This window comes from Kogia breviceps, chromosome 2 (assembly GCF_026419965.1).
Source record: "Kogia breviceps isolate mKogBre1 chromosome 2, mKogBre1 haplotype 1, whole genome shotgun sequence".
NCBI classification, from domain to species: domain Eukaryota; kingdom Metazoa; phylum Chordata; class Mammalia; order Artiodactyla; family Physeteridae; genus Kogia; species Kogia breviceps.
The window spans coordinates 60186346-60213455 of NC_081311.1; the positions used below are offsets into that span (position 1 = coordinate 60186346).

General features: G+C 47.7%; 1 protein-coding gene across 4 annotated transcripts; it reads right to left on the reverse strand.

Moving 5' to 3' along the window:
• Positions 1 to 20355: 20355 nt before the first annotated feature.
• PLAU (plasminogen activator, urokinase) lies at positions 20356 to 26487 on the reverse strand. 4 transcript variants are annotated; one of them, XM_059053162.2, is made up of 11 exons: positions 26344 to 26487; positions 25924 to 26011; positions 25418 to 25451; positions 25167 to 25274; positions 24673 to 24847; positions 24393 to 24484; positions 23978 to 24167; positions 23615 to 23760; positions 22848 to 22988; positions 22362 to 22510; positions 20356 to 21470 (listed from the first exon to the last, which is right to left on the reverse strand). In XM_059053162.2, exons 2-11 carry the CDS (start codon positions 25978 to 25980, stop codon positions 21294 to 21296), a joined length of 1269 nt encoding a protein of 422 aa, XP_058909145.1. In that variant the 5' UTR covers positions 25981 to 26011; positions 26344 to 26487; the 3' UTR covers positions 20356 to 21293. The 4 variants fall into 4 exon arrangements, with proteins under 4 accessions (XP_058909145.1, XP_066881435.1, XP_058909142.1 ...); XM_067025334.1 differs by having other exon boundaries at positions 25424 to 25451; positions 26344 to 26474; XM_059053159.2 differs by having other exon boundaries at positions 23978 to 24191; positions 26344 to 26470.
• Between the last annotated feature and the right edge of the window lie 623 nt (positions 26488 to 27110).

The following is a 27110-nucleotide window of genomic DNA, read 5'->3' on the forward strand; positions in this document are numbered from 1 at the left end:
TGTTTTAATTTGCATCACTCAGAATGCTTCTAAGTTTGAGCATATCTTTACAAACTTGCCAGCTCTTCTGATTTCCCTTCTATGATTTCCTAATTTATCCATTGCTCACTTTTCCATTGGATTTCTGGTCGTTTTTCTTGATCTTCGGGAGCTTCCTGTACATTGCAGGTAGTAATCCTGAGTCTGAGCAAATCTGATTCCTAGATACAGACTGCTCCAGAAATAGGTTTTTTCAATTACTATAAATATGGTTTTCCTCTTTACTATCCATTGATAAAGCCAAACACTGTTTTGTGGTTGAGCCACCGTCTCTGTTCTGTGAAATCCACCACTGTGACAAGGCCCTGTACCCTCAAGCAGCCCGGGCTGACCCAGGCATATGAGTAGAGGAACAGCATGATTTCAGAAACCTCTGAACCTGCCCATGGCCTTGAGGGGTTAGCTCTGCCGCAGCTCACATAGGCCCTGGGTAATATACAAAGCAAGAGAAACAGGCAGAACTGGGGGAGGCTGCTACCACTAGTGACTTAAGGACCCAAAGTTCACACATAAGTGTTCTTAGTCCATATGAAACTAAGCTGCTTTTTCTACAGTTTAAAGTTTCCATCTGCAATGTTGAATGAGAAACAGAGTGAAGGGGGAAAGCAAGCTGTTGGGGTATAAACTGCTTTACTCATGATGACGACAACCTCTGTCTGTTTGAAGTGAGCCTTTGCCAGACCTAAAAGGCTCTATTTTCTCAATAACCTGTTACCAGCTTCTGTCAGTAGCCACGGCAGCTGCACTAAGCTGTGGGCTCCCGTGTGTTATTTTTATCCCCAATACTCGCTGGGACCCACTTGGTCACCAGTATGTTCAAAGAAGGGTTTGGGGGCCTGAACGCTACCATCTACCTCACAGGGATAAATGCCACATGCACAAGAAGAAGGATTTTCATTAACTGGCTGGGTAAGCCTCCCAACTTGCCCTCAGGACAAGGTCCCTTAGTAAAAGCTGGATCACAGAACTCAGCTGTGGCCAGGAGTCCTCAGCAAGTCTTCCTGGTCTCTCTCTCTGAATCGGAGGGGTCATGACCAGATGTATGCAGGAGGATGGCTGCCCTTCTCAGAGAAGCCAGGCCCTTTGGTGGTCACTATATGGAGAAAGGAGTCAGAAGAGAAGAAATTGAGTCATGAATCCCCACCCAGCAATAGAATATTTCTCTTCCTGGGTGCAGCCATCTTGCCTTCAGATCTGGACTTGCCTCCCTTCCTCAGCACCACTATCAGAACAGTTTGTTAAACCGGAGCATGGCATAAACAGCCTTGAGGTCATCAGATCTTATCTTCTTTGAGTCCCTTCTGATACCAAGGCCCTTGCACTGCCCATTAGGCAATTCCACCCAGCTTTCCAGCTAGAGTTCTGAGCACCACCTGATCCTTGGTCGCCTTTCACCCCCAACCCAGCAGAGGCCGCTAGAGTGATGCAGATGAAGCCAGAGTTGGCCAGAGCAGTGAAAGGAGGTCCCAGAGGCTGACAGAATATGCTGTCCTCTAGCAGCTGAGTACAACCACCCAGCTGGGACAAGCGCTCTAAGCCTCCTGCTTGGAGTTCCCCTTATCCTTCTCAGATGTGAAGATAGGACCAGACTATTTCCATTTTATTATTTTTTAAAATATGTTTACTACTTCCATATTTTTTGGCTCCTGATGTTTTTTAATTGCCAAAAAATAGTTACTAAATTGTGGTCTATTTCAAATGTTTATACTTAGTAAATTCAAGCTTGTGACACCCCCCCCCAATACACACATACATACACACATATAATGCAGCATAATGGTGCAATTCACAAGCCATATGAAAATAATATTAGTTTATAGCACACTACAGCTGGTGATCTGGTAATGGGACAAGTTTGGGATGCATATTTTCTGCTAATCCCAGTGAGTGAGGCTGAGTGTAGCTCTTTTTTTTTTTTTATTTTTTTTATTTTTTTGCAGTATGCGGGCCTCTCACTGTTGTGGCCTCTCCCATTGAGGAGCACAGGCTCTGGACGCGCAGGCTCAGCAGCCATGGCTCACGGGCCCAGCCGCTCCGCGGCATGTGGGATCTTCCCAGACTGGGCCGTGTCCCCTGCATCGGCAGGCAGACTCTCAACCACTGCACCACCAGGGAAGCCCAAGTGTAGCTCTTTGATGGATATAAAACCCTACAGGGCTTCCCTGGTGGCGCAGTGGTTGAGAGTCCGCCTGCCGATGCAGGAGACACGGGTTCGTGCCCTGGTCCGGGAGGATCCCACATGCCGCGGAGTGGCTGGGCCCGTGAGCCATGGCCGCTGGGCCTGCGCGTCTGGGGCCTGTGTTCCGCAACGGGAGAGGCCACAGCAGTGAGAGGCCCGCATACCGCAAAAAAAAAAAAAAAAAAAAAAAACCCTACACATTTAAGGTCTGTATTTGAGGCCCTTCATAAACATGAGGCCCTAGCTAAATGGCCACTGGTCCACTGGCCCCTCTCCAGCCCCACCATCCATGGACCAGGCCACAGTGAAATATGACACTAAGTGCAGAGTGGATAAGAGGAAGATGGAGAGGGTTCAAGAGTTACTGGTCCTCCTCTTCCAACTCCCAACCTGTCACCCTCAGTGGAGAAATGCTCTCAGCTGGCTGGAGGAACATAGCTGGATGGCGAGGGGAAAGCTTCCCTGTACCTGGCTGTTCTCTGTACAAGCCTCCATCCCAAAGTCTCCACTCTGGTTCCTTATTTCCTCCCCTTAGGCCCCAGACCCATTTCCTGTGTTTGTGTTGTTTTTGTCAAAGCAGGAAGTCTTCCTGGAAATATTCCAGAAATCCAGCATCCTCCTCCTAACCCAGGGGACACTGGTCTCATGTGCGCCCCACAACCGCACCTCAACTCTGGGCTAGAACAATGATGCCAGAACAACAGGAAGCCGTCTTCCCAGGGACCCAGCATCTTGCCCTCAGGGTGAACATCAGCACTGGGCCTGCCTCTCTCCCTCGGCAACACTCAGAACAACTCCTTGCAGTAGAAAACAATAATCAAGGAGGGAAAAAAGTGAAGTTTTTTAAAGCAATTTGAAAAATGTGGAAGAGTGCTCGGAGGAAAACACTAGCCCATGTTTCCACAGTGCTGCTCTTCCACATGCCCCTTTTTTCCACCCAGGACCTGAAGGTTGAGCACCATGACTACCCAACCAGATCTGCTGTGTCTGGTGGGTGCTCAGTCTTTCAACCTCCACCTCCTTGTTCAGCTATTAGAATCCACATCTCATCTAGTTGTCACCAGAGATGATGAGGCTAATGTGAGTGCCTGGCGAGGCCACAGTGTGTTCCCTCCCCTGGCAAAGTTGCTTTGCAGACCAATAGCTCAGGTGTCAAGAGTCTGGGGATGCTATTCCTACTGGATGCTCCTGGAAAAGGGGGGTTCTGTGGCCAAAATATATTTGGTGGGGCTTCATACCCAGGTTCACAATCCTTTATTCACAATGTTGAAGTCCAAAAAGTCCTGAAAACCAAACGTTTTTTCATAACTCAGGGACAGAACCTGACTTAAATTGATCTGTAAGTTTTCAGATTCTTTATTTAACCTACTTAGTGTGACTATCCAGAAGTTTTTCTGCAGAAATATGTGATTACAGGGCCTGTCCCACTCTGCTGGGGATGCTATGGGATAAATAGCATATTCACCACATTACCTTATTGAAATCTGAAAAATTCTGAATTCCAAATACACCTCATCCCAAGGGTTTGGGGTAATGGATTGTGAACTGTATAAATGCCCTTATTGGACCTTTATTCTGAACATAGTATTTCAAGGGCTCTGAGAAGCTTTGTTGTAGACAAGAAACTAAGTCCACAGAGCATTCCCCAAACTTATTTGGCTACAAAAATCTTTGTTCCACTTAGTATCTACTAACACCTCCCAGAATTTCCATGTGGACACTTTGGGAAACACAGGATGTTTAGAAGCATTTAACTGTCTAAGAATGGACTCTCCGATGTAGGAAAAGGTGGATCTTCCTGAGCACTCTTAGATCCTAGGCCCTAGGGACAATTTTTCCTCACTCTCAGGGCTAAGACAGTGGGCAAGATGAAAAGCTATAAGAGGGAAGACAGAGGCAAGACTTTGATGACTCATGTAAGCCTGGAACAGGGACAAGGTCTGCTGGAAAGCCCAATTAGGACAGACACATCTGTTGAGAGTCAAACCTCAGAGCCAGACAAGAACCAGGAGGGAAACAGTTAAGAGTTCAGGTAAAGATTGGAAACTGAGAGATATGCAGGATCTAAAGCAGGGGTCCCCAACCACCTGTCCTTGGCCTGTTAGGAACCAAACCGGGCTGCACAGCAGGAGGTGAGTGGAGGGAGAACGAGCCAGTGAAGTTCATATGCCGCTCCCCATCACTTTCCATCGCTAGCATTATCGCCTGAACCGTCGCTTGCATTACTGCCAGAACCATACCCCCACCCCTGGTCCATGGAAAAATTTTCTTCCATGAAACCGGCCCCTGATGCCATAAAGGTTGGGGACCGCTGATCTAAAGCACTCAGGAGTACAAGTACCCAACACAAAACATCCTCGAAACTAAGGCAGTGTTTTGCCTCATCCTCTGAGTTTTTACATGCTTCCTATAAAGACCCACTTTATAGGAGTCTGGAGTTTACAGGTAGAAAGACAAGGGACGGCTCCTGGCCTGTGTGTTAAATCAGTGAGTAGGCAGGTAATATCCTAATATCCTCTCTTGACCCAGGTGGAAGGGATACTTGTGAGAAGAGCATATTCAGGCAATAAGGTTTGCAATATTCTTCTTGTGTCTCTGGTCTCTTGGCTGCTGCTTGTTATCATTTGTTGAAATTATGCATTGACCAAAAATGTTGGGCTCCAATACCATGTGTCAGCAGGATCAGAGCTGGGAGCCCTGGCCTATCAGAATAGGGTTGTGAGGAGGCGGTCATCTTGGCTAGTATCCCTTAACGGTCCTGAGTCTATCAGGTGGCAGGAAACTCTTCAGAGTTAGCTCTGGGTAACTCTAGGATAATTCATCATTGGTTTTCTCTGAACTCTTAAAACTGGTGCTTGGGAGCAGCAAGAGCATACTGGGAAAAGGATGTGTCCGGTCCACCCAGAGCTTTGTTGCCACTGACCCCTGTCTCCTGCTGCTGTCAGTACAGTATACACAAGTCCTTAAAACAAAAGTTTTTTCTAAAACTCTCACGGTCACCCTCTGGCTACCTCCCTATGTCTGCCCTTTACAATTCATTCTCTGTCTCAGGATTTCTCACCCTTGGCACTATTGACATTTGGGACCAGATAATACTTCGCTGTGTGTGACTGTCTTTTGTAGGATGTTAGTTACCCACTAGATGCCAGGAGCATCCCCCTAGCTGTAACAGCCAAAAATGTTTCCAGACACTGCCAGATGTCTCCTGAGGGGCAAAATCACTCTCTGTTGAGAACCACTGCTCTATTTGAATGAGGAAATAGCATTGCAGACTGAGTGAGTGCCTCGGAGAGACCCCAGCTTTGCCATGGGCTAGCTGTGTGCTGAGACATCTATAGTATTTCCTGTGTGACCCTGTAATGTTTCCCACTGAATTTAACCTCTCTAAGCCTCAGTTTCCTCACTCATAATATAGAGAAAAAATAATAGTAAATATCTCAGGCTTTCTGGGAGGATTAAATGAAGAAACTTATGTAAAAAGGTTATAGTGCTTGGCATAAAAGAGCATTCCAATACCTGTGGGTTATTATTAACCCCTGTCCCTAGGTGCTCCACACCTGCCTTCAAAGTGACCACTAACTGATCTTAAACTTGTTTATAAAACACTTCATGATCTGACCTTACCTCTTTTTTAAAAAATAGATTTCTGTCTTTAAATTGATTGATTGATTGATTTTTGGCTGTGTTGGGTCTTCGTTTCTGTGCGAGGGCTTTCTCTAGCTGTGGCAAGCGGGGGCCACTCTTCATCGCGGTGCGCGGGCCTCTCACTATCGCGGCCTCTCTTGTTGCGGAGCACAGGCTCCAGACACGCAGGCTCAGTAGTTGTGGCTCACGGGTCTAGTTGCTCCGCGGCATGTGGGATTGTCCCAGACCAGGGCTCGAACCCGTGTCCCCTGCATTAGCAGGCAGATTCTCAACCACTGCACCACCAGGGAAGCCCTGACCTTACCTCTTTAACTTCATTTCTCCAACACTCCCTCCAATCTCAACACTCCAGAGCTATTGAGTGCTTGCAATTCCAGGGAAGCAATCAAGATTTTTTTATGGCCCCTGCAGTCTTTGTACTTGTTGTGATGTTCCATATGCCTGGTTCTCTCTTCTCCCCTGGTTAACTCCTATGTACCCTTCGAGTCTCAGCATGGACAGCACCACACCAGGTCCAGGAAGGCTTCCTCTCCCCGAGTCTGGCCAGAGGAGCCTTCTTTGCACCTTCCCCATCATCACGATTCTGACATTGCGTGGTCATTGCCTGGTTCTCTGTCTCAATCACTCTCCCGACGGGGATCTCTGTGAAGCAAGGGATGCTGCATTGCTCTCTGCAGAGTCTCCAGTACCTCGTACAGTGCCTGATGTCCAACAGGATGCCATAGTGCTTGTCCAGTCAATGACTAACACTGTGAATTACTTTAGCACTAATATGGAAAAGGATTCTCTTTTTCTCTTCTTTCTCGGGTAACCATGTATTATTTTTTCTGTTTGAATAGGGAGTACTTGCAAATGGAACAAAATTTTAAAGTTATCAAAGAAGAGTAAGAGAGAAAAGTAAGGCTCCCTTTCCTGTCCTCCAACCACCCACTTTTCCTTCCTAGAGACAACTACAGTACCATACAACCTTCCAGAGATGTCCAACTATGCATTTTAAACAGAGCCTTTGTAATTTAGCACTGTCAGGACTCCAGCCCGGGCAATAGGCAAGAGTCCTCCTGATTCCCCAAATCCCACTTTCTATATTCAAGAAAATTGTCTCATTGGGTGCAGGAAACCAACTTTAGACTCTGCTCTAAGGCAGCAAGGTAGAAGGTGGGAAAATCTGGTAGATCCCAGCATGCCCACCACCCTCAAATCTCCTAAACTGTACACACACACACACACACACACACAGTAAAAGCAGAAGTGTGGGGATGCTCTAGGGGACCTTCCCTGGTGCGGTCACCTACAAAGCCCCACCCTTTCCCTCAGTATCTTGAGAAATCTGAGTGAGGGGGAGGGCCAGGCCCAGCTTCAGGCTTCCTCCTCTCTCCCTAGTAAGAGGAAGCAAAGTTCAATGCTTAGTCACTTCCCATTGGGTTGGGCTTTACCTGGGGGTCTGAGTCACACACAGGTGCCAGGGAGGGAAAGGTGTTGCCCAACATGACACAACTGCCTGCCCAGGAAGGAGATTAGCCATTGAAGGTTGCAGGGACCACTACAAGTCTGATTGTGGATGCTAAGAACCCCTGCTCTATGGGGGACTTTGGAGTCCCAGGCCAGGGGCAAGGCCTTAGGATAGAGAATCAAGAATCTGAGGCTCCTTTGCCTGTCTATGTTCCAGGCACTTGGTGGGCCCTCAGTAAATGTTATTTCCCTTCTCCTCTCTCTGAGTGGAGGAGAAAGTCCAGGGCCTGAGGAACACCAATAAACATGTGACTGATCAAGCATCTCAGCCACACCAGGGGCTTCCTGGAGCCAGCCAGACATGACCAACCCAACCCTGGGAGAAGCTGGACTGAAGACTGGGGAACTTCATCTCTGCTTGACTTTCACTGTCCCTGAAGCAACTGTTTGCACTCCCATTAAGCTGTGCTAACTATAGTAGGCAAATAATGGCCTCCCAAAGATGTCAACATCCTAATCCCTGGGACTTATGAATATGTTACCTTATATGGCAAAGGAGACTTTGAAGATATGATTAAGTTAAGGATCTTGAGATGGGGAGATTGTCCTGAATTATCCAGGTGGACCCAATATAATCACAAGGGTCCTTTAGACGGAAGCAGAAGGACCAGAGTGAGAGGAAGGGACGTAATGAAGGAAGCAGAGGTCAGAGTGTTATGGGACCATGAGCCAAGGAATGTGGGCAGCCTTTAGAAACTGGAAAAGGCAAGGAAATAGATTCCACCTAGACCCTCCAGTCCTGCTAATTCATTTTGGACTTTTGACCTCTAGAACTGTACGATAATACATTTGTATTATTCTAAGCTACTATATTTGTGGTCCTTTGTTATAGCAGAAATTGGAAACTAATGTAGATTTTGGTACCAGGAGTAGGGCACTGATGTAACAAATACCCTAAAAACTAAGTGGCTTTGGAATCGGGCAGTAGGCAGTGAATGGAAGAATTTTTAGAAGCATGATAGAAAAAGCCTAGGTTGTCTTGAACAGCCTGTTTGTAGAACTATGGATGTTAAAAACTCTACTGGTGAGGGATAAGAAGAAAGTGAAGAGCACAGTAGAGAAAACATATTGTTTTAGATAATATCTAAATCATAAACAGAATATTTGTAAAAATATGGACATTGAAGGTACAGCTGGTGAGGGCCTGGAGGTGAGGAATATTTTATTGGAAACTGAAGAGGGGGGTGTCTTTGTTATATAGTAGCAGAAACTTAGCTGAATTGTATCCTATAGTTTTATGGAAAGCAGAACTTGTGAGGAATGAACTTGGGTATTTAGCTTAGGAGATTTCCAAGCAAAGTGTTGAAGGTGCAGTCTGATTTATGTTTGATCTTTATAGTAAAATGTGAGAGGAAAGAACTCTGAGTAAAAAGGAACCAGGACTTAGTGGTCTGGGAAATTCTCACCCTATCCAGATTGGAAAATATGTTATAATTAGCAGATTCACTCTCAGGAAACAATACTCTAGAGAGAAAGTCAAAGTTGTGGCTGGACAACCTTCTGCTAATACAAAAAGTCAGAGCATTTATTACTACAAAATGCTCTTACAATGGATTGGGCATGTTACTCATGGATCCCCACAACCATCTCAGCAGAATCCAGAGATAGAGATGGGATCATCCAAGAAAAATCTGTGGAGAAGACTTTTATCTAATGGAGTGAATGCCTATGACATACGTGGGAGACCCACAAGGTTCTTAAGAATTTTATATCAGTAGAAATACTGCCAATTTGGACTGAAAGTGACAGAGAAAACAAAATGAAAGAAGATTATCAGACTCTCAACATTCCACAGGCAGGAAACAGGGTGATAAAAGTTCTTGCTGCAAACATAAGTTACCCTTCAAGTAAAAGAAAGAATGACTCTGAGAGAGGAGGGGCAACCCCAGAGGACAGAGCCTTGAGCCACAGAGGATTATTCTCAGTCCTTGAAACCTAAAGGAGTTTGCCCAGCAGTATTTTGACATTTCTTGGGACCAGTGACTTCTTTTTTCCTTCCATTTTCTCCCTTTTTGGATGAGAATGTCTATAACTATTATCCTACGCCTATTCCTAGAAGCAGATAACTTGTTTCTTGAGTTTCACAGGTTCACAGATGGAGAGAACGTGAGTCTTAGGATGGATTATATCCAGTGCCTCACTCATACCTTTAAGAATACTTTGGGGCTTCCCTGGTGGCGCAGTGGTTGAGAGTCCACCTGCCAATGCAGGGAACACGGGTTCGTGCCCCGGTCTGGGACGATCCCACATGTCGTGGAGTGGCTGGGCCCATGTGCCATGGCCACTGAGCCTGCGCGTCTGGAGCCTGTGCTCTGCAAGGGAGAGGCCACAACAGCGAGAGGCCCATGTACCACAAAAAAAAAAAAAACCCAAAAAACCCAAGAATATTTAGATGATGAATGTTGGGGCTTTTGAGGCGATGAGATTTTAGGCTTTGAGTTCATGCTCTAATGGGTCAAGATTTGGGAGGATGTTGGAATGGGGGTGAGTATATTTTGTATATGTGATGATTGTGAATCTTTGGGGGCCAGAGAGCAGACTGTTGTAGGCCAAATAATGACCCTCAAAAATATCCACATCCTAATCCCTGGAATCTATGACTATGTTAGCTTACATGAAAAAAGGGACTTTGCAGATGTGATTAAGTTAAGGATCTTGAGATGGGGAGATTATTCTAGATTATCTGGGTAGGACCGACATAATCACAATGTATAAGGTGATCTTTTTTTTTTTTTTTTTTTTTTTTTTGCGGTACATGGGCCTCTCACTGTTGTGGCCTCTCCAGTTGTGGAGCACAGGCTCCGGACGTGCAGGCTCAGCGGCCACGGCTCACGGGCCCAGCCGCTCCGTGGCATGTGGGATCTTCCCAGACCAGGGCACGAACCCGCGTCCCCTGCATCGGCAGGCGGACTCTCAACCACTGCGCCACCAGGGAAGCCCAAGGTGATCTTTATAAGAGGGAAATAGGAGAGTCAGAGTGAGAGAGGGAGATGTGATGCCAGAAGCAAAGGGCAGAGTGATGTGGAGTCATGAGCTAAGGAATGTGGGTAGCCTCTAGAAGCTAGAAAAGGCAAGGAAATGGATTCTGCTCCCCTAGAATCTCCAGAAGGAATTCAGCCCTGCTGACCCATTTTGGATTTCTGACCTCCAGAATTGTAAAATAATGCCTTTATGTTATTTTAAGTCACTAAATTTGTGGTAATGTGTTACAGCAGCAGTAGAAAACTAATACACTAACCCTTTTCCTACACCAAGCTCCATACCACTCAAGCCAACCTACTCCCCCTCCCACCTGAGGCCCTTGCCACCTTTCTATCTCCTCCCTATTTCTAACTTGACATTTCTAACCTCCCCCACAGGATTCCACCAATTGTTTCCTTGGCACTCCTTCACTTTCTCTTGATTCCCGATTCTTCCCAGATCTGCATCATCTTTTAACCTGATGGTTCTTAACCCTAACGATACATTAAAATCACTTGGGTGGGGGTGGGAGGGACGACTTGTATAAAATATTGAAGCCCCATCCCAGACCAATTAAATCAGACTCTCTGGAGGTGGGGCTCAGATATCAGGTCATTGTTAAAGCTCCCCAGGTGATTCTAACATGCATCCATCATTGAGAATGCCTGCTGACCTGTTGCTCTGGGGTTATCAAACTTTCACACGCATAAGAATCACCTGGAGAACTCTGAATGTGGCTGCCAGGTCCTCTGGTCCAGAGATTTGGGGTCAATACATCTGATACTCAGATCCTGCTTTTCTAGCAAGCTCCCCAGAAGTTCAGATGCAGGTGGCATTTGGAACTTTGAGACATTTCCACAGCCTTCTGTCTGCTCCCTCCCCAGGAGACTCAGCTAACTGATAAAATGAATTCCTTAGATCAGTGATTCTCAATCTTTGATGAATACCAGAATCACCTAGGGAGCTTGCCAAAAATACAGTTGCCCAGATACAAATCCAGTTTTGTTTAACCACGTTATGGTTAACAAGCTCCCCAGGTGGTTCGTGTGCATACTGAAGTCTGAGAATCAATGCCTTAGATGGGTGGTTCTCAAACTTGAGTATGTAACAGAATCACCTGGAGGTCTTGTTAAAACACAGATTGCTGGGCCCCACCTCTAGAGTTGCTGATTCAGTAGGTTTGAGTGGGAGCTGATAATTTTGCACTTCTAACATGTGCTAGGTGATCTGAAGTTGCTGATTTAAGGGCCACACTTGGAGAGCCACTGCTTTAGATGGATGTTCTAAGCAAAGTGTTTATCTCACCCCGTGCCTCTGTCCACCCTTCCTCCTCATTCTCTCAGCCATGAAGTAGTCCAACTAAGGAGAGAGAAAGGGCCGAGGTAAGTGCCTGAGGGAGCCTTGATGGGATGGGGCTACAAGAAGGAGCTGTCAGAGCAGGACTTCTGGTAAGCTCACCATTGGGGCATCTGGCAGAATTCTAATAGCTCTCCAAGGCCAGGGATGGTGGCCGAATTCCAGTGCAGAATAAAAGTGATCTGATGATGGGCTTCCCTGGTGGCGCAGTGGTTGAGAGTCCGCCTGCCGATGCAGGGGTCACGGGCTGACCCATGTCACCAGACTAATCAGGGGGAAAGCCCAACTGGAGCTAGAGTCGTGTTCACCCATGCCACTGACGCCAGCTCTGGAAAGAGAGAGCTAAAGAGACTGCAGAGCAAGGATGAGAAGAGCCAGGTGAGAAAGGAAAGTCATTCCCTTTCCTTTATATTCAGAGAGAGTGAGAAAGTAAAGGCAATTGGCAGACCACAGAAAAGAGGGATGGAGGGATTGGGTTGAAAACACCATCAGCCAGAGTTCTTACAAAATTGACTTCACCTTCACACCCTGCATGCAGAACTTGGTTATGTGCCAAGTGCATATGATCTTCCCAAACACCAGAAGTCATGTCTCAGTTCTAGGAAGCCATAAAGCAAACAGCTAGATACAGTATCTGCTAATCCCCTTATACATACCACAGACCCATCCACCAGTTCACTGACAGTGCATCACAGGACTGGGAGGTTTTAGAGAAATTCCTTCAGTCAGAACCAGTCACAGGGCTGAACAGACCTGGGATGTTTAGGAAACAAGCATCAACCCCCACAGGTTGGGATGACTTCACCACTTGGTGAATATGGTGATGAGGATTTTTCCAATTGAGTGGACAGAGTCACATAGGCCATCAGCAGGTCTAGCTTGCCCTGTAGATACTGATCCTCAAAATTGCACCAGTAGTAACTCTAGTTCGGTCAACTACCTACTAGATATGGCTTTAGGGAAATCACTTACAGTGAAACCTCAGTTCCTCACCTGTAAAATTATGCAGTATCTTGCTTATCCAAAGGCAGGAGGCTAAACCAAATGATAGGTCCTTCTCCTCCTTTCATCTCATCCAGACTCTAAGTCTATCCTATCCCCACCAAATCTCCCATATCTGTACTCTCCCCTCCCACATCACTGCCACTGCCCTGGTTCAGACACTCTTCAGCTCCTACCTGGCTAACTGTACTCATCTCTGAGCTGGTTTTCCCTGCCCATCGTCTCATCTAGGCCAAAGAATCTTCTTTTACTCAAATCTTTCACACTGCTGTCACATGCTCCAAACTTTCTAATGACTCCCCAATACAATAAAATCCAAAGTCCTTCACGTGGCAGGCAGGGTCCTCTAGGCCCTCAGGTTTCAGCTCTCGGCAATTCCTCCAGCCAAATTGCCTCTCTAACATTGGCCCTGTATAGCCCATCCACTTGAACTACATGCAGTTCCTTGAGGGCTCCATGCATTCTCCCTCTTTACCTTTGCATATACTGTTTCCTGTACTCAGATTGTCATTTGTCCCTTCCATATTTGCCCTTTGAGACTCCACTGTTTGCCCTCCATGCCCATCTCACACATCTTCCTCATAGCTATGCTCTGACTGTAGTCTGTTCATTTGCTTGTCTGTTCCTCACTTTACCTTTAGCCCTTTGAAGCTGAGACTGGGGCTTTCATCTCTACACCCAGTACACAGCACAGTGCCAGGCCCATGACCAACTCTTGATAAATGTTTGTTAAATGAATGAGTGAAATGAGTGAAGAATAAACCAATGAATCAGTGAATATCTTGAGTCCTCTCTCATCCCCCAAACCTCACCAAACTGGCTGTAATGCCCTTCTTTTAGAAGTCCTTTTAAAAAATGTAAACTCTTTGGGCTGGTAGCATATTAAAGTTAATGAGTTATTTTAGACCTTAACTAGGTGGTCAGGCAGAACAAGGGCAGCAAAAAAAAAAAAAAAAATGCCTGAGGAAAAGAGGTATAAGGGCAATGGTGGGGAGGGCACCAGAGAGAAATTTCACCCCCATTTCCTTTTAAATGCAAATAATACTGTCTCATATGTACATATAGATTACAAATAACTTTCATATACTTTATGATGCTTCAATCCAGAAAAGTAGGTTGGATGGGTGTTATTAACTACATTGTAAATAATCTCTCTCTTGGAGAGAGTTGCAATACCATAGGAAATGGCTTATGACAAAATATGACAAAAGCAAAGGACAAGATACAAAATTATGTATAGAGTGTGAACACAACTATGTAAAAAAGAAGCAGAGAAAAAACAGAAACCTCAGAATGCATTCATTCAGTAACCATTTATTAAATATCTGCCATATTCTAGACATCATGCTTGATGCTGGGGATTTAGTGGTGGTCAAAACACACTGTCAGGGGCTTCCCTGGTGGCACAGTGGTTGAGAATCCGCCTGCTGATGCAGGGGACGCGGGTTCGTGCCCCGGTCCGGGAGGATCCCACGTGCCGCGGAGCGGCTAAGCCCGTGAGCCATGGCTGCTGGGCCTGTGCGTCCGGAGCCTGTGCTCCGCAACGGGAGAGGCCACAACAGTGAGAGGCCCGCATACCGCAAAAAAAAACCCAAAAAAAACCACACTGTCAGGACTTCCCTGGTGGTGCAGTGGTTAAGAACCTGCCTGCCAATGCGTGGGACACAGGTTCGACCCCTGGTCCAGGAAGATCCCACATGCTGCAGAGCAACTAAGCCTGTGCACCACAAACTACTGAGCCTGCGCTCTAGGGCCCGCGAGCCACAACTACTGAAGCCCGCGTGCCTAGAGCCCATGCTCTGCAGCAAGAGAAGCCAAAGAGAAGCCACCACAATGAGAAGCCTGTGCACCACAATGAAGAGTAGTCTCCACTCACCACAGCTAGAGAAAGCTGGAGCACAGCAACGAAGACCCAATGCAGACAAAAGTTAATAAATAACTAATTTTAAAAACCAAAAAAAACCACACACTGTCCCTCATGGAGGTTACATTTTGGTGGGGAAAAGCAAATATTAATCAAATAGTGATGCAGCAGAAGTAAAATTGCAACAGTGACAAGTGCATCAAAGAGGTGATACATAGTATAATGAGATTGTAGACAAAATAGTGAGACCTACTATGGATAGAGGCAACCCAGGAAACACTTCCTTGGCAAAGAGATCTCTGAAGCATGAGGAAGAACTTAACCAGTCAAAGGAAGTCCCACGCAGAAGGAACATGACTAACAATGGCCCTGTGGTGAGAGAGGAGCTGATGAGTAAGAGAATGGCTGAGTAGGGCAAGCCTGGGAGAGGTTGTTGCCAGGTGGAGCTAAAGAGGAGGTTGGGGCTGGACCCTGCCCAAGCTAGCCAGCCAGGATCAATGGGAGTTATTAAGCACATTTGCATTTTCAAAGATTTCTTGCTTCAGATGAGCAGAATGGATTGGTAGGGGTATGGGGGGAGTGAAAAGAGAGATAGTCAATGGAGGAGGCCAGTTGGGAAGCTATTGTGGTGGTCTAGGCAAGAGTTGATGGTGGGATGGGTTCAGCTAATGGTGGTGGTGAAAATGGAGAGACTTGGATGACCTCAAGAACTCTTAAGCAGGGCTTCCCTGGTGGCGCAGTGGTTAAGAATCCTCCTGCCAATGCAGGGGACACGGGTTCGAGCCCTGGTCCGGGAAGGTCCCACCTGCCATGGAGCAACTAGGCCCGTGCACCACAACTGCTGAAGCCCGCCCACCTGGAGCCCATGCTCCACAACAGAAGAGGCCACCACGATGAGAGGCCTGCACACTGCTGCGAGGAGTGGCCCCCGCTTGCCGCAACTAGAGAAAAGCCCACGCGCAGCAACGAAGACCCAACGGGGCCAAAAATAAATAAATAAATAAATAAATAAAATTGAAAGAACTCTTAGGCAAATTGCCAGGATTTGGAGATGGATGGGATGGTAGGGGGTGCGTGGTGAAAGGAGAGAAGCATCTGGATGACTCTTAGGTTTCTGGATGTGAATGGAAGTGGTGCCATCACCCAAGACAGAGAGTAATGCAGGAAGCCCATCGGGTTGGGGCCTGAAGACAGGGCTGGTTCGGAGCAGGTTGAGTTTGAAGTGCCCTATATGTGAAAACCAAAAGAGGACGTCAAGTAGACAATGGAAAGTAAGAGTCTGGATCTCAGCGGAGAGGTCTGGCTGGAGATAATCATTGTAAATCAACTGTTGATTGATGGTCATTTAAGCCTGGGTGTGAATAAGACTGTGTGGGAGAAAGTTTAGGGTGGGAAGAGGAGCTGGTCTAGGGTCTGGTCTTGGGGAACCCAATATTCAGGGCCAAGTAGAGGAGGTTGAGATGGCAAAGGAGACTCAAGAAGCTAGAGATGTTAACAATGGCTGCGGGGGTGGAGGCGGGATGAACTGGGAGATTGGGATTGACATATATACACTACTATGTATAAAATAGGTAACTAATGAGAGCCTACTGTATAGTACAGGGAACTCTACTCAGTACTCTGTGGTGAACTAAATGGGAAGGAAATCTAAAAAGAGTGGATATATGTATACATATAACTGATTCACTTTGCTGCACAGCAGAAACTAACACAACCTTGTAAAGCAGCTATACTCCAAAAAAATTTAATTTAAAAAAATGGCTGTGGAATGCTATGGGAGCATTTTACTTTTATAGTTACTTTTACAATTGGGTGGAAACTTTTAGTTCAGAGAAAAAAAACCTTTTATGCCTCCTTGACCTTAATTAACCTTCTAGATTTACTACCTGAGGGCAAGAAATGATATTCAAAATATTTAACTAGCAGGACTTCCAGTACCAACACATGGAAGGCAGCTGGAGGAGGGAAGGAATCTCAGAGGCCCCTGCTAGGGGCCCTCTGCCAGGCATTAACCCTGTGGTTGCTGGATTATGAAGAACTGGAAAGAGGCTGGGTGGCAGGGGACCATGTCAGGGGTGGGGTGTGTGTGGATCTTGACATCAGTGTTTTAGAGATTGAGCAGTACTGGCACCTGCTACTAAGTATCAGCCCTGCCTAAGAGTCCTCACCTGCTGGATCCCAGCAGCTCCTTACTTCCACCCCTACTCCATGCTTGTTCACTGCCCCTCCAACTCTTTCCTCTACCACAACAGTTTATTCATCGCTTCTTGAGAGCACCTTGCTTTTCTTTTCATGCCTTCATTATCTTCCCTATGCCTGGAATGCCTTTCTCCTCCTTGTTTAGCAAATTTCTTTGCATCTTTGCAGGCCCAGGTAAAATATCACCTCCTCTGGAAAGTCTCCCTTGATTTGCCAAGGCAGAATTACTTGCTTCCTCATCATTGTTCCACACATTTATACATACTTTTATTACAGCAAAAATGTTACCATTTTTATCACATTAAGTTGTGGTCTTCATTCTGTCTCCTTTGCAAAGTTGTGAGCTCCTTGAGGACTAGCACTATGTCCTATTCATTCCTGTATCCCCAGCATCTAAAACGGTGCCTGGTGTCAAGGTCCTTAAAAAAAAAAATTTCTTTTAAGGTTGTTGAATGACTCCCAATGGGACTGCAAGGTCGGAAGGGGGCCTAGACTATCTTTTCTCCCAATTTGCTACTTAAAACTCAGCATCAGTACTAACACAGGCTGCAACATGGATGAAACTGGAAAACATGGTAGGGAGAGAAGTCAGTCACAAAAGACTAGGTGTTATATGATTCTATTTATATGAAATGTCCAGAATAGGCAAACTCATAGAGACAGAAAGTAGATTAGGGGCTGAGGGGGTTGGGGAGAAAATCGGAGTGATTACTAATAGGTATGGGGTTTCTTTTTTAAAAAATTTTATTGGATTATAGTTGATTTACAATGTTGTTTTAGTTTAAGGTGTACAAAGTGATTCAGTTATACATATACATATATTCATTCTTTTTCCGATTCTTTTCTCATATAGGTTGTCACAGAATATTGTGTAGAGTTCCCTGTGCTATACCGTAGGTCCTTGTTGGTTATCTATCTTATATATAGTAGTGTGTGTGTTAATCCCAAACTCCTGATTTATCCCTCTTCCCCGGTATGGGGTTTCTTTTTGAGGTGATGAAAATATTGTAGAATTGATTGTGGTGATAGTTGCACAACTCTGTGAATATACTAAAAATCATTGAGTTGCACACTTTAAATGGGTGAATTGTATGGTATGTGATTTAGTATACCTCAGGAGTACTGTTATTTAAAGAACACGTCAGTAAACTCCTCTCACTGTGATTCAAAGGGCAGGCTCAAATGTCAGCAGCTGGGGAGGAAGGTGGACAAACAGGGGTGAGGGTGGAGGGGTGTATTCAGGGGTGTTGTTGCTGTGCGGGGTTGGCTTGGGAAAGGCAGAGCATGAGTGGAAATCAAGTTGAGTCCTGATAATAGAATGAGCCACAGACTATTTCAGAAGGAGGGGTTCTGGTGAAAACAAAAACCACTTCAATGAAATCAGGTTTCAACCAAAAAGGCTGAGGTTTGCTTGAGAAGGGTAAAGTTTTACTTTGAAACTGGTGGCTGAGGTGTGATTTGCTCACTTGGCCTGGGAATCTTTTAAGAGGAAAGAATTATAATCTAGGCCAGGGTTGAAACTCTGATACACTTAGCCTCCCTGCTAAGTAGGGAGCTCGAAAAGAGGGCTGCTAACCTTCCCTCAGGTTGGGCCCTGTTGAGAGTGCTGGGCCTGTACACTCTGGAGCCAGCTGCCTGGGTCTGAACCCTTGCTCTGCTACTTACCAGCCACATTTTCTTGGGCAGGTCACCTAATCTCTCTGTATCTCCATTTTCTCTGCTGTTAAATGGGGCTAAGGATGGCACCTTCCCCATAGGACTGTTATAAGGATTAAACCAGATAATAGGTGAAGAATTTAGCACAATGTCCAACACTTAGGGAGCACTAGAAAAAGGCAGTCCCTAAAGTGAGTGACAGGGTCGTATCTGGAGCCTTGAAACTGGTTGCTGGAGAAGTGGCTGATCCCTGCTAGCCCGGAGTGAGGTATGTGACTGGGAAGAGGTAGCAGATGGCTGGGGGTCGGTCAGGTGGCTGGGAAATGGTCTGAAGATTGTATAGCAGTGCATTGCTCAACCCACCAGTGGGGCTCATACTTCCTGTTTTCAGTGTCTGTGAGCCTTGATGCTGGCACTGTTCATGTTGGAACAAGATCTTTATTGGCCCCTGCGGGGTATGCAGAGGCTGAGCAGCAACTCAGCCTGGGCTGGGCTCCTTAGCTTCACATCTTGCCTTTTCTCTCCTAGCAGGTTTCAGCTTCCACAAAATACACCTATGCAATCCTGGGGTAAAGAGGGGAAGGGGTTCCCATTCAATTCTACTAGAATTTACAGAGTTTTGTAATAGTAGCCACTGTTTTTGTGCCTTTACTAGGTGCCAGGATTATGGCTAAGAGATTTATGAACACATGAATCCTTATAACAATCCTGGGAGGTAGATATCTCTTTTATACAGATGAGGAAACTGAGGCACAAAAGGTTAAGAGTTTTTCCCAAGTCATACAGCTAGTATTTTAGAGCCGGGAATCTTGTCCAGGCCACCTGACTCCATGCTCTGAAACCACTGCATCATACTGAATGAAACATGCTAGATTATGGGGATTAAAAGCTGAATGCTCTGGGTCCTTGCCCTCCAGGGGTCCATTGTCTAGGGATCCTCTGAACAGGAAGCCCAGGAGACCTTGTGCCCCCAAACCCCACTCAGAAATCTAACTGTTCATGCAGAGAACATATGCTGACCACGTCTTGAATTTATTGGGCCCTTCACATAATCTGGCCAATTGTTGCCAATGGATCTCAATCAGGGCTGCATATCAGAAACACCTAGGGAATTTTTCTAAAATCACGAGCCCTGGCACCAGCCCTGACCTGAATCACAATCTCTGTGGGTGGAGCATAAACATATATATATTTATTTATATTTATATTTATATTTATTTATTTATTTATTTTAAGTTCGCAGGTGACTTGGTTAAGAAACTGCCAAAACTCACTAGCATAGCTTGGAAATTCCAAAATTTTGGCATCCAACTGTAACTCCTGACCTGCCTTCTATATCCAGTTCTTAAGAAGCTGATGTTTGGTTCAAAATATATGTACACGCCCATTAGGATATCACCCAGCTTTAGATTCTGATATTAGGGATAGCAAAGGCTGGTCATGAGCTTCATTAACACACACTGAGGAAACTCAGAACCAGCCCCATGCACAGATGATGGGAAATTATGTCTTCTGTTTCCTGAATGCCACAGACTCAAGCTGAGCTGGGTTTGGGATCAGCAATTTTCACTCATGCACGTGTCCCCCTTGGTTGATGTCAGCCCAAGGATTGTTGGGGGCAGAGTGAAGAGTATATAGTAGGATCACCGTGTAAAGTTGTACAAGATGTGCACTGCACAAAGGCATCAGGCTGAGGAGGGAACTGGGAGTTGACAAAGCCTGCACACCATTTACCAAGCTGTGGACTTCTGGCTTGGGGCACATTTTTGTACCTTATGTGCTACGGAGGGTCTGTTCTACAAGTCTCCTAGCCTCTCCTCCCAAAGCCCCATTAAGTCCAGATACAGCCCCACAGGAAACTCTGGGGTGCATTCCCCCCTTGTCATTTTCTACTTTTTATGATCCCAACTCCCTCCCATACAAGCACGAGGGAAGAGCCAGAATCTTCAGAAAAATCACATTTGATCAATCATACTTATTCAAAATTACAAAAATAGATATAAATAAAAATACCAGAATATAATTATTAAATATTCAGTGTACAGGAATTGTCCTCACCTCACTCAGTGAGGATTGGATGAACTAGGCTGAAAGGTCAGAAGGGATAACTGGCCAAGAATGGACATCTGTGTGAAAGTGAAACTGGAAATTTAGTGCTGGTCCCAGTCTGTGCCCCAGAATGATACATTTATATGTATCATTGCCTGGGAGACCCAACAGGCCCCACAACCTCTCCAAACAGGCCATTCTGTGTGATGTCACAGTCCATACAATTTGAGGAAGTATCTAGGCTTGCAGTCAGACACAGAACACCAGCTCTTACACTGACACAGCCTGTGCACAAGTGTGCCAACATATACACGCGTATATAACATTTCCTGATACATTCATGGAATGTCAGAGCCCTTCCCTCAAGTCATTTAGTGTCCCTATTCTCCAAACCACTGTTCCTGCATTGGCCAAGCTCTCTCAAGAGACCTCAGTTCTGTTACACTTCCTAATTGGGAAATTATTCATTTCCCAACAGTGGGCCGCATGAATGGCCCACTGCCAGGGAGCTGGCTCTCCTTCCACCTATGCACAGGAGATGCCATTTTTAACTCCAGGAAGCTTTAGTCCAGAAAACGACAATACCGTTGTGATTCAGGACCACCCTTCCATCCTGGCCAGGAGAGATCTGGGCGTCCAGCACCCAGACCTGTATCTGAGGGTGAAGCTACTGTCACTCACCCTGATGGGCAGCACAAGCAAAACCACCTCTGCAGAGCTCATCTTCCTCAGTCTCTTCGTTATATATAGCTGTGCAGATAGCCCTACTGCAAAAATGACGGTCACTGTGGGAGTGGGTGGTACCCGTCTCTTCCCTTGGTTCTCTGGGGGCCCTCAGAGGGCTAGGCCATTCTCTCCCCCAATGTGAGTGTGGATCCAGGGCAGGAAGCTTGAGACCCTTGTGTAGACGCCTGGCTTTTCCTTCATGGCACATTCACGGCCCCAGCTCACAATCCCAGTCAGAGTCATGCGGCCTTGGGTGAAGCAGACCAGCGGTCCCCCTGAGTCTCCCTGTTAAGCCAAAGACACAAAAGGTGAGCCCTGGGAGAAGTGAGAAGGGGGCCATCTGATCCTACCACCCAGTCATGCCCGAGAGAGAAGGGAGAGTTTCCTAGAGTTAAAGTCCTTAGTGACTCCCCATTTCCTACCACATCAAGTTTAAAAATCCCCTGGGCTTCCCTGGTGGTGCAGTGGTTGAGAGTCTGCCTGCTGATGCAGGGGATACGGGTTCGTGCCCCGGTCCGGGAGGATCCTGTGTGCCATGGAGCGGCTGGGCCTGTGGGCCATGGCCACTGGGCCTGCGCGTCTGGAGCCTGTGCTCCGGAGGCCACAACAGTGAGAGGCCCGCGTACAGCAAAAAAAAAAAAAAAAAAAAAAATCCCCGCTTGGCTTTCAAAGTCCTGTTATCTACAGTTCCACCTACATTTTCAGACCCTACTTCTCCTTCCCATCCCAAAATACGCCGTGCTCATTCTCATTTTTGTATCTTGCAACTGAAATGCTCTGTTTTCTTTCCTCTGCCTCCTCAAATTCCTATTGAGTCACATTCTCTCTAAAGTGCCCCCCTCGGTGACCATCTAGTTGGTGCTCACCTCCCTTTCCTAAACAGCTGATCATTTATAATTCACACCACACTCTGAGCACTGAATTGTGTCATTTTCTGTTGTTTTCTCTTTCTTAGTCCCCCTCCCTCCCTGAGTCTGAAGTGCCTAGCATAGAGCCAGGCTCTTGACAAATGTTTGGTAAATACATAAGGACTGGTTTAAACCTTCTAAGACTTGAACCCCTGGTCCTGGCTTCTTGGGATTTTGACTGGAGAGAGGCTCCCCAAAGCTGGTAGGGACAGGCCCAGGAGCCCAGGGAGATCTAGGGGTGATGGAGAAAGATGCCTGGAACTCTCACCTGGCAGGAATCTGTTTTCCACTCTGGGTCAGCCGCACACAGCATTTTGTTGGTGACTTCAGTGCCATAGTAGTGGGGCTGCTGACACTCCTCGTGGGAAATCAGCTTCACAACAGTCATTTTCAGCTGCTCTGGATAGATATAGTCAGCTAGATGGAGGAAACAGGGAGCAATGTACATTAAAATGTGTCTGTTGGGACTCTCTGCCAGGGAGGGGACCAAAAAGTGTCCCTACCAGCAAAAGCCCTTATTTTTTCCCACCCACATCTAAGTCTGACCCCACCTATAGTCCCTCATCCCTCACCCATTTAACTTTATGACTCATCATTCCCTAAACAATGCTCCCCACTCCATCCCCGGACCCATCTGCTGCCTCCATAGTGCTCCCATCTCTACATCCACAGTCCTCCCTTGATCAAGCTGAGCTCACTTCCAGGTTACAACACTCCCTCAGGACCCTCTCAGCCAGACCCAAACGTCACTTACAGGGATTCTCTTTTCCAAAGCCAGTAATCTCACAGCTTGTGCCAAAATGGGCATCCCCATTCGCTGGGGGCAGGCAGATGACCTGTATGGACCGGGATGGCTGTGCACACTGGCCCGTGCTGGAACGGATCTTCAACAAGGCTGGGGGAGCAGGAAGGGGTCAGAGGGGAAAGATCACCACCTAGTCAGGTGGTCACCATCTCTCCCCTCCAAACCCTGAGGGAATGGCTGTCTATCCCTATGTCAGAGTCAGAGGTCATCCAGGGAGGTCTGCTGGTAGCTTGTCACCTGAAACAAGTCTCCCCTGTCCCATGCTTTAAGGGCTTTGTTGCAGCTGCTGACAAAGCCTTGGACAGCCAGGGCAACTGCATACAGCTGTATGAGTTTTTTTTCCTGCAAAAAACAGCTCATAAAGCCCTGGCTGAGGTAGCTGGGCTGAAATCCAGCCCAATAATCTCTCCAAGTTATATATCCTGGGACAGACAGATGCTCCATCCAACAATGGAAGGGGCATCCCAGCCCAAGCTATGTGCCATCAGGGCCATTGCCACCCAGAGGAGGATACCTGTTTGGAAATTCAGGGACTCTACAGAGGAGCACCAGGCCCCTCATGTTTTCCACTCTGAACCCTTCCCTACCACTTCTTTGTTGTGTAAAGTAGGGTCTTCAAGTTCCCCTACAACCCCAACTTCACACTTGGGTCTCTTCTCAGACCCCCATTCCCACAGCTATATCATCATCATGGCAGATGAGGGTTTTCCACTCACCAATATCATTGTGGTGAGCAAGGGTGTCAGCACTGTAGTCCTCATGTAAGATGAGCTTTTCCACCTCAAACTGCATCTCGCCAGGCGTGATGGAGTTAAGATTTGACCGACCCAGGTAGACAATGTAGTCTTTCTTTTGGTAATCACTGTGGGAGGGGAGATCAGTCAGTCTGATCTCCTGAGATCCTGTCACTTCCCCCTCCCCACCACAGCGACCTCAGAACATCACTTGTCCCCAAGGCCATGGGCCATATAGAGAGAGGCCGAGGGGGTAGAAATAAGGGGAATCTTTTGCTGGGAAGGAGGAAGGGATTTGTTTGGGGTAGGGCAGGAGGGTCAGGGAGAAGAGACAGAGGGACCTACATGAAGCAGTGTGTGGCGCTGACCACCCAGCAGGGACTGATGAGGCTGCCACCGCACACGTAGGTGACAGAGCCTGCACGGTGCCTCCTATAGATGGCTGCAAACCAAGGCTGGTTCTCGATGGTGGTGGATTCTCCCCCAACAATCTTAAAGCGGGGCCTCAGAGACTTCTGGCCGCACTGTAACTTTTCTGGAGGAGAGAGGACAATTTTTTCTGGAGGAAAAGAAAGGGATATCTTGGGGAGGGAGGGAGGATAAAGTGTCCTTCTCCTGGTCCTCTGATCTCCCAGTTTTTCAGGGCCACGCAGGCGTCCCTCCTGCAGGCCTCCCTCCTTATCCCTCCTATGATGGAATAAGGGAACAAATGAGTTTGTCCCCTTCCACCCACCATCATAAACAGGCCAGTGACACTTACCAAAAAAGCAGTTGTGCACCATGCACTCCTGGACAACCTGCATTAGGCCAACCTGCACATAGCACCAGGGCCTTCTCTGATTGTCTGGGTTCCTGGCAACACAGAGGGGAGAAGGGTGCCATTCCAACCCAGAATGCCTTTTCTGTGTCCTCCCCTCCAGGGAAGACTCAACCAGAGGCCTTGATTTTCTCATGCTATGGCCAGCACTTGGCAAGCAGAAAAGATGGTAACGAGGGTTTCTGTGAGGCCATGAGGAGGGTCCTTGCTGCCCCCACCTCACCTGCAGTAATTGTGTTTCCCCAGTCCCAGCTGAAGGGCATCAGGTCTGTGGGCATGGTACGTTTTCAGAAGGACGGCAGCAGAGTTCCAGGCCAGGCAGGGCCGGCCGCTGGTGTCAGTGTTGGCCTTCCCTCGGTAAGAGTGACCATTCCCCTGATAGCAGGTTTTCGAGGTATCTATGGGAGGATGTGAGGATAAGAATATTAGAAAGAGAAGGAAGTTCAGACAGGCATTTTAGAGATCCTGTCAGGCCTCACATGATTTCAGTGAGGCAGAAGATACTAGAAAGGGTCTCCTTCCATCCCCACCTCACATTTGTGCAGCCCCAGCTTCATGAGCTAGTGTGTGTTCATGTTTGACTGTGAATCACATGAGGATAAAGATGCCCCCCACTCTACCTCCTAATTTCTGCCTGCTCTTGCATCCCACCCATGTCTCCCTGCCCCCAAGTGTCTGGTGCCCCCTCCTCCCCAGTTGGAGTCAGGATCCCCATACCTATCTCACAGTGTTCCCCTCGGAATTTCTTTGGACAGTTGCATCGTTGAATGTTGGAGAAGTACTTGTAGGACACACATTTTCCTCCATTCAGACAGCCACACTTCGCTGGAGAGCACAAAGGTTGCGGGGTAAGCAAGGAGCATAGGCGGAGGCAAAGGGGGAGCCAGCAGGGACAGGGATGGGCTGCCTCCTGAGGCTTTTCCAAGATATCTGTGCAACCAGATATTGTGCAAGAGGTGGATACTCACACGCACCAGACACTTGACGAAGTTCATGGCTGCCCTGGAAGAGATGCAGGCAGGGGGAGAGATTGAAAGGAAAAGTTCACCAAAGGACCCATGTTCCTGGGACCCCAGGGTGAGGATAAACTGGCCCCAATCCCCAAACTCAGCTTTCCCTCAAGTTCCCTCTCTCCTTACCCTGTTCATGTCTAACTGTCCCTCAAACAGAAGATCATCAGCTTCTAGCAGGGAGAAATGAATTGACTCAAGCAAGCTTCACAAATCAGATACCAGCAGGTTGTGGGCAGTCCCTGCGGCTTCTTCCTCCCTTGCTGAAAAGTGCAAGCTCCCTTGGTTCTCAAGGCCCCAATGCCACACTTGTCCTATTTCTCGGGGAGGGTTTGGCCCTGCTGTTGATGGAATTTGGAGGACTCCAACTTCCTATGCAGCCCCTTTCTTCCCCAGTGCTTTTAAGGGGTCTTGCAAGCCCCCTCCTCCCGCCGCCAAGAGTCAAAAGCAGGGAAGCCACTCACCTCGGAGTCGCTCACGACCGGGGCGCAGAGGAGCAGGCATGCCAGCAGGACTCTCATGATGGCGAGGCTAGGGCTCTAGACAGCGGCTCTACAAGGGAAGGAGAAGTCAGGGGGAAAAGCGGAGGAGCGCGCGAAGGCGGACCGGGTGGGTTACTGCAGTTCAGGACTGGAGCCCCTAAGTCCCCTGCGGGAAGAGCCCGCGGTGACCAGGCTCCCCAGGCCCGGCCGTCTATCCTCTCTGGAGGCTCAGAAGTCGTGGCGCAGCCTGCACTGGTCCCCGCAGGGGAACACATGGGCACGGAGCGCGGTGACTCAGCGTGCAGCCGCAGCCGAGCCGGGGCAGCGAGTAAGGAGAAGTACAGCCGGCAAGAGCTGGGTCGCCCGCATCCACCCTGAGCTCTTAGGGAGGTCCACACTCACCCGCAGCTATGGCCGGAGGGGCGCAGGGCCGGGATAGGGGGGACTACTGGACACTCTGATGCTCGAGCGGGCTCTAGGGCTCCAGTCTCCGCGCTGTGCCGCTAGCGGCAGTGCTGGCTCTATATTACGACTCGCCCCAGCCCTAGCCCCGCCCCAGCCCGGGATCGCCCCGTCCACTCCCTTCCCTCCCCTTCCCTGAGGACCCGCCGCGCCCTGGACCCCGCAGGCTTCCACAACCTAAACTGTGAGAGGCAGAGCGGTCCCCACTGGAGGGGACGAACCAGGTCTGAACTGAGGTGTAGAGAGACATCTAAATTCTCCGCCCCCTCCTCCCATTCACTTGGCCTGGGCCCCGCCCCCGTGCAGCACCCACCATCTCCCGCCCACCCCCCCACCCCCGATTTGCCAAAAGGAGAGGCTCTAGGGAGACACTCTCCTCCAGCTCTGATGCCTCTTCCCAGATCCCCTAAAGCTCTTCTCCACCCTCGGCCCTCCAACTGCCTAGGACACTGATTCGGACCCCTGGGCTTAGAGGCATAGTCTGCAGCTCATACATCTGTGAAGTCTCTTTCTCAATGTGAAAATACACGTCGCTGAAACAGACAAAAAACGTGTTCACAGGGGCTGCCTCCAAGTAGTATGCCAGCTCCCCGAAAATCAACGCAAACAGTGGATAAGACAAAGCTTAGTTTATTGCTTACTGCAGTAAGGTAGTTTGGTAGTGGCAGGGGAGGGGGTCGGATTTTATTGAGAATTTGCAGTTTGGT

Excerpts from the sequence above, each read along its gene's own strand:
- PLAU (XM_059053159.2), bottom strand. The coding sequence starts at position 25,980 with ATGAGAGTCCTGCTGGCATGCCTGCTCCTCTGCGCCCCGGTCGTGAGC. Across the intron at positions 25,452-25,923 it reads CGGTCGTGAGCGACTCCGAG|GGCAGCCATGAACTTCGTCA; the intron begins GTGAGTGGCTTC and ends CATCTCTTCCAG. Across the intron at positions 22,989-23,614 it reads TGCTCACCACAATGATATTG|CCTTGTTGAAGATCCGTTCC; the intron begins GTGAGTGGAAAA and ends CTGCTCCCCCAG.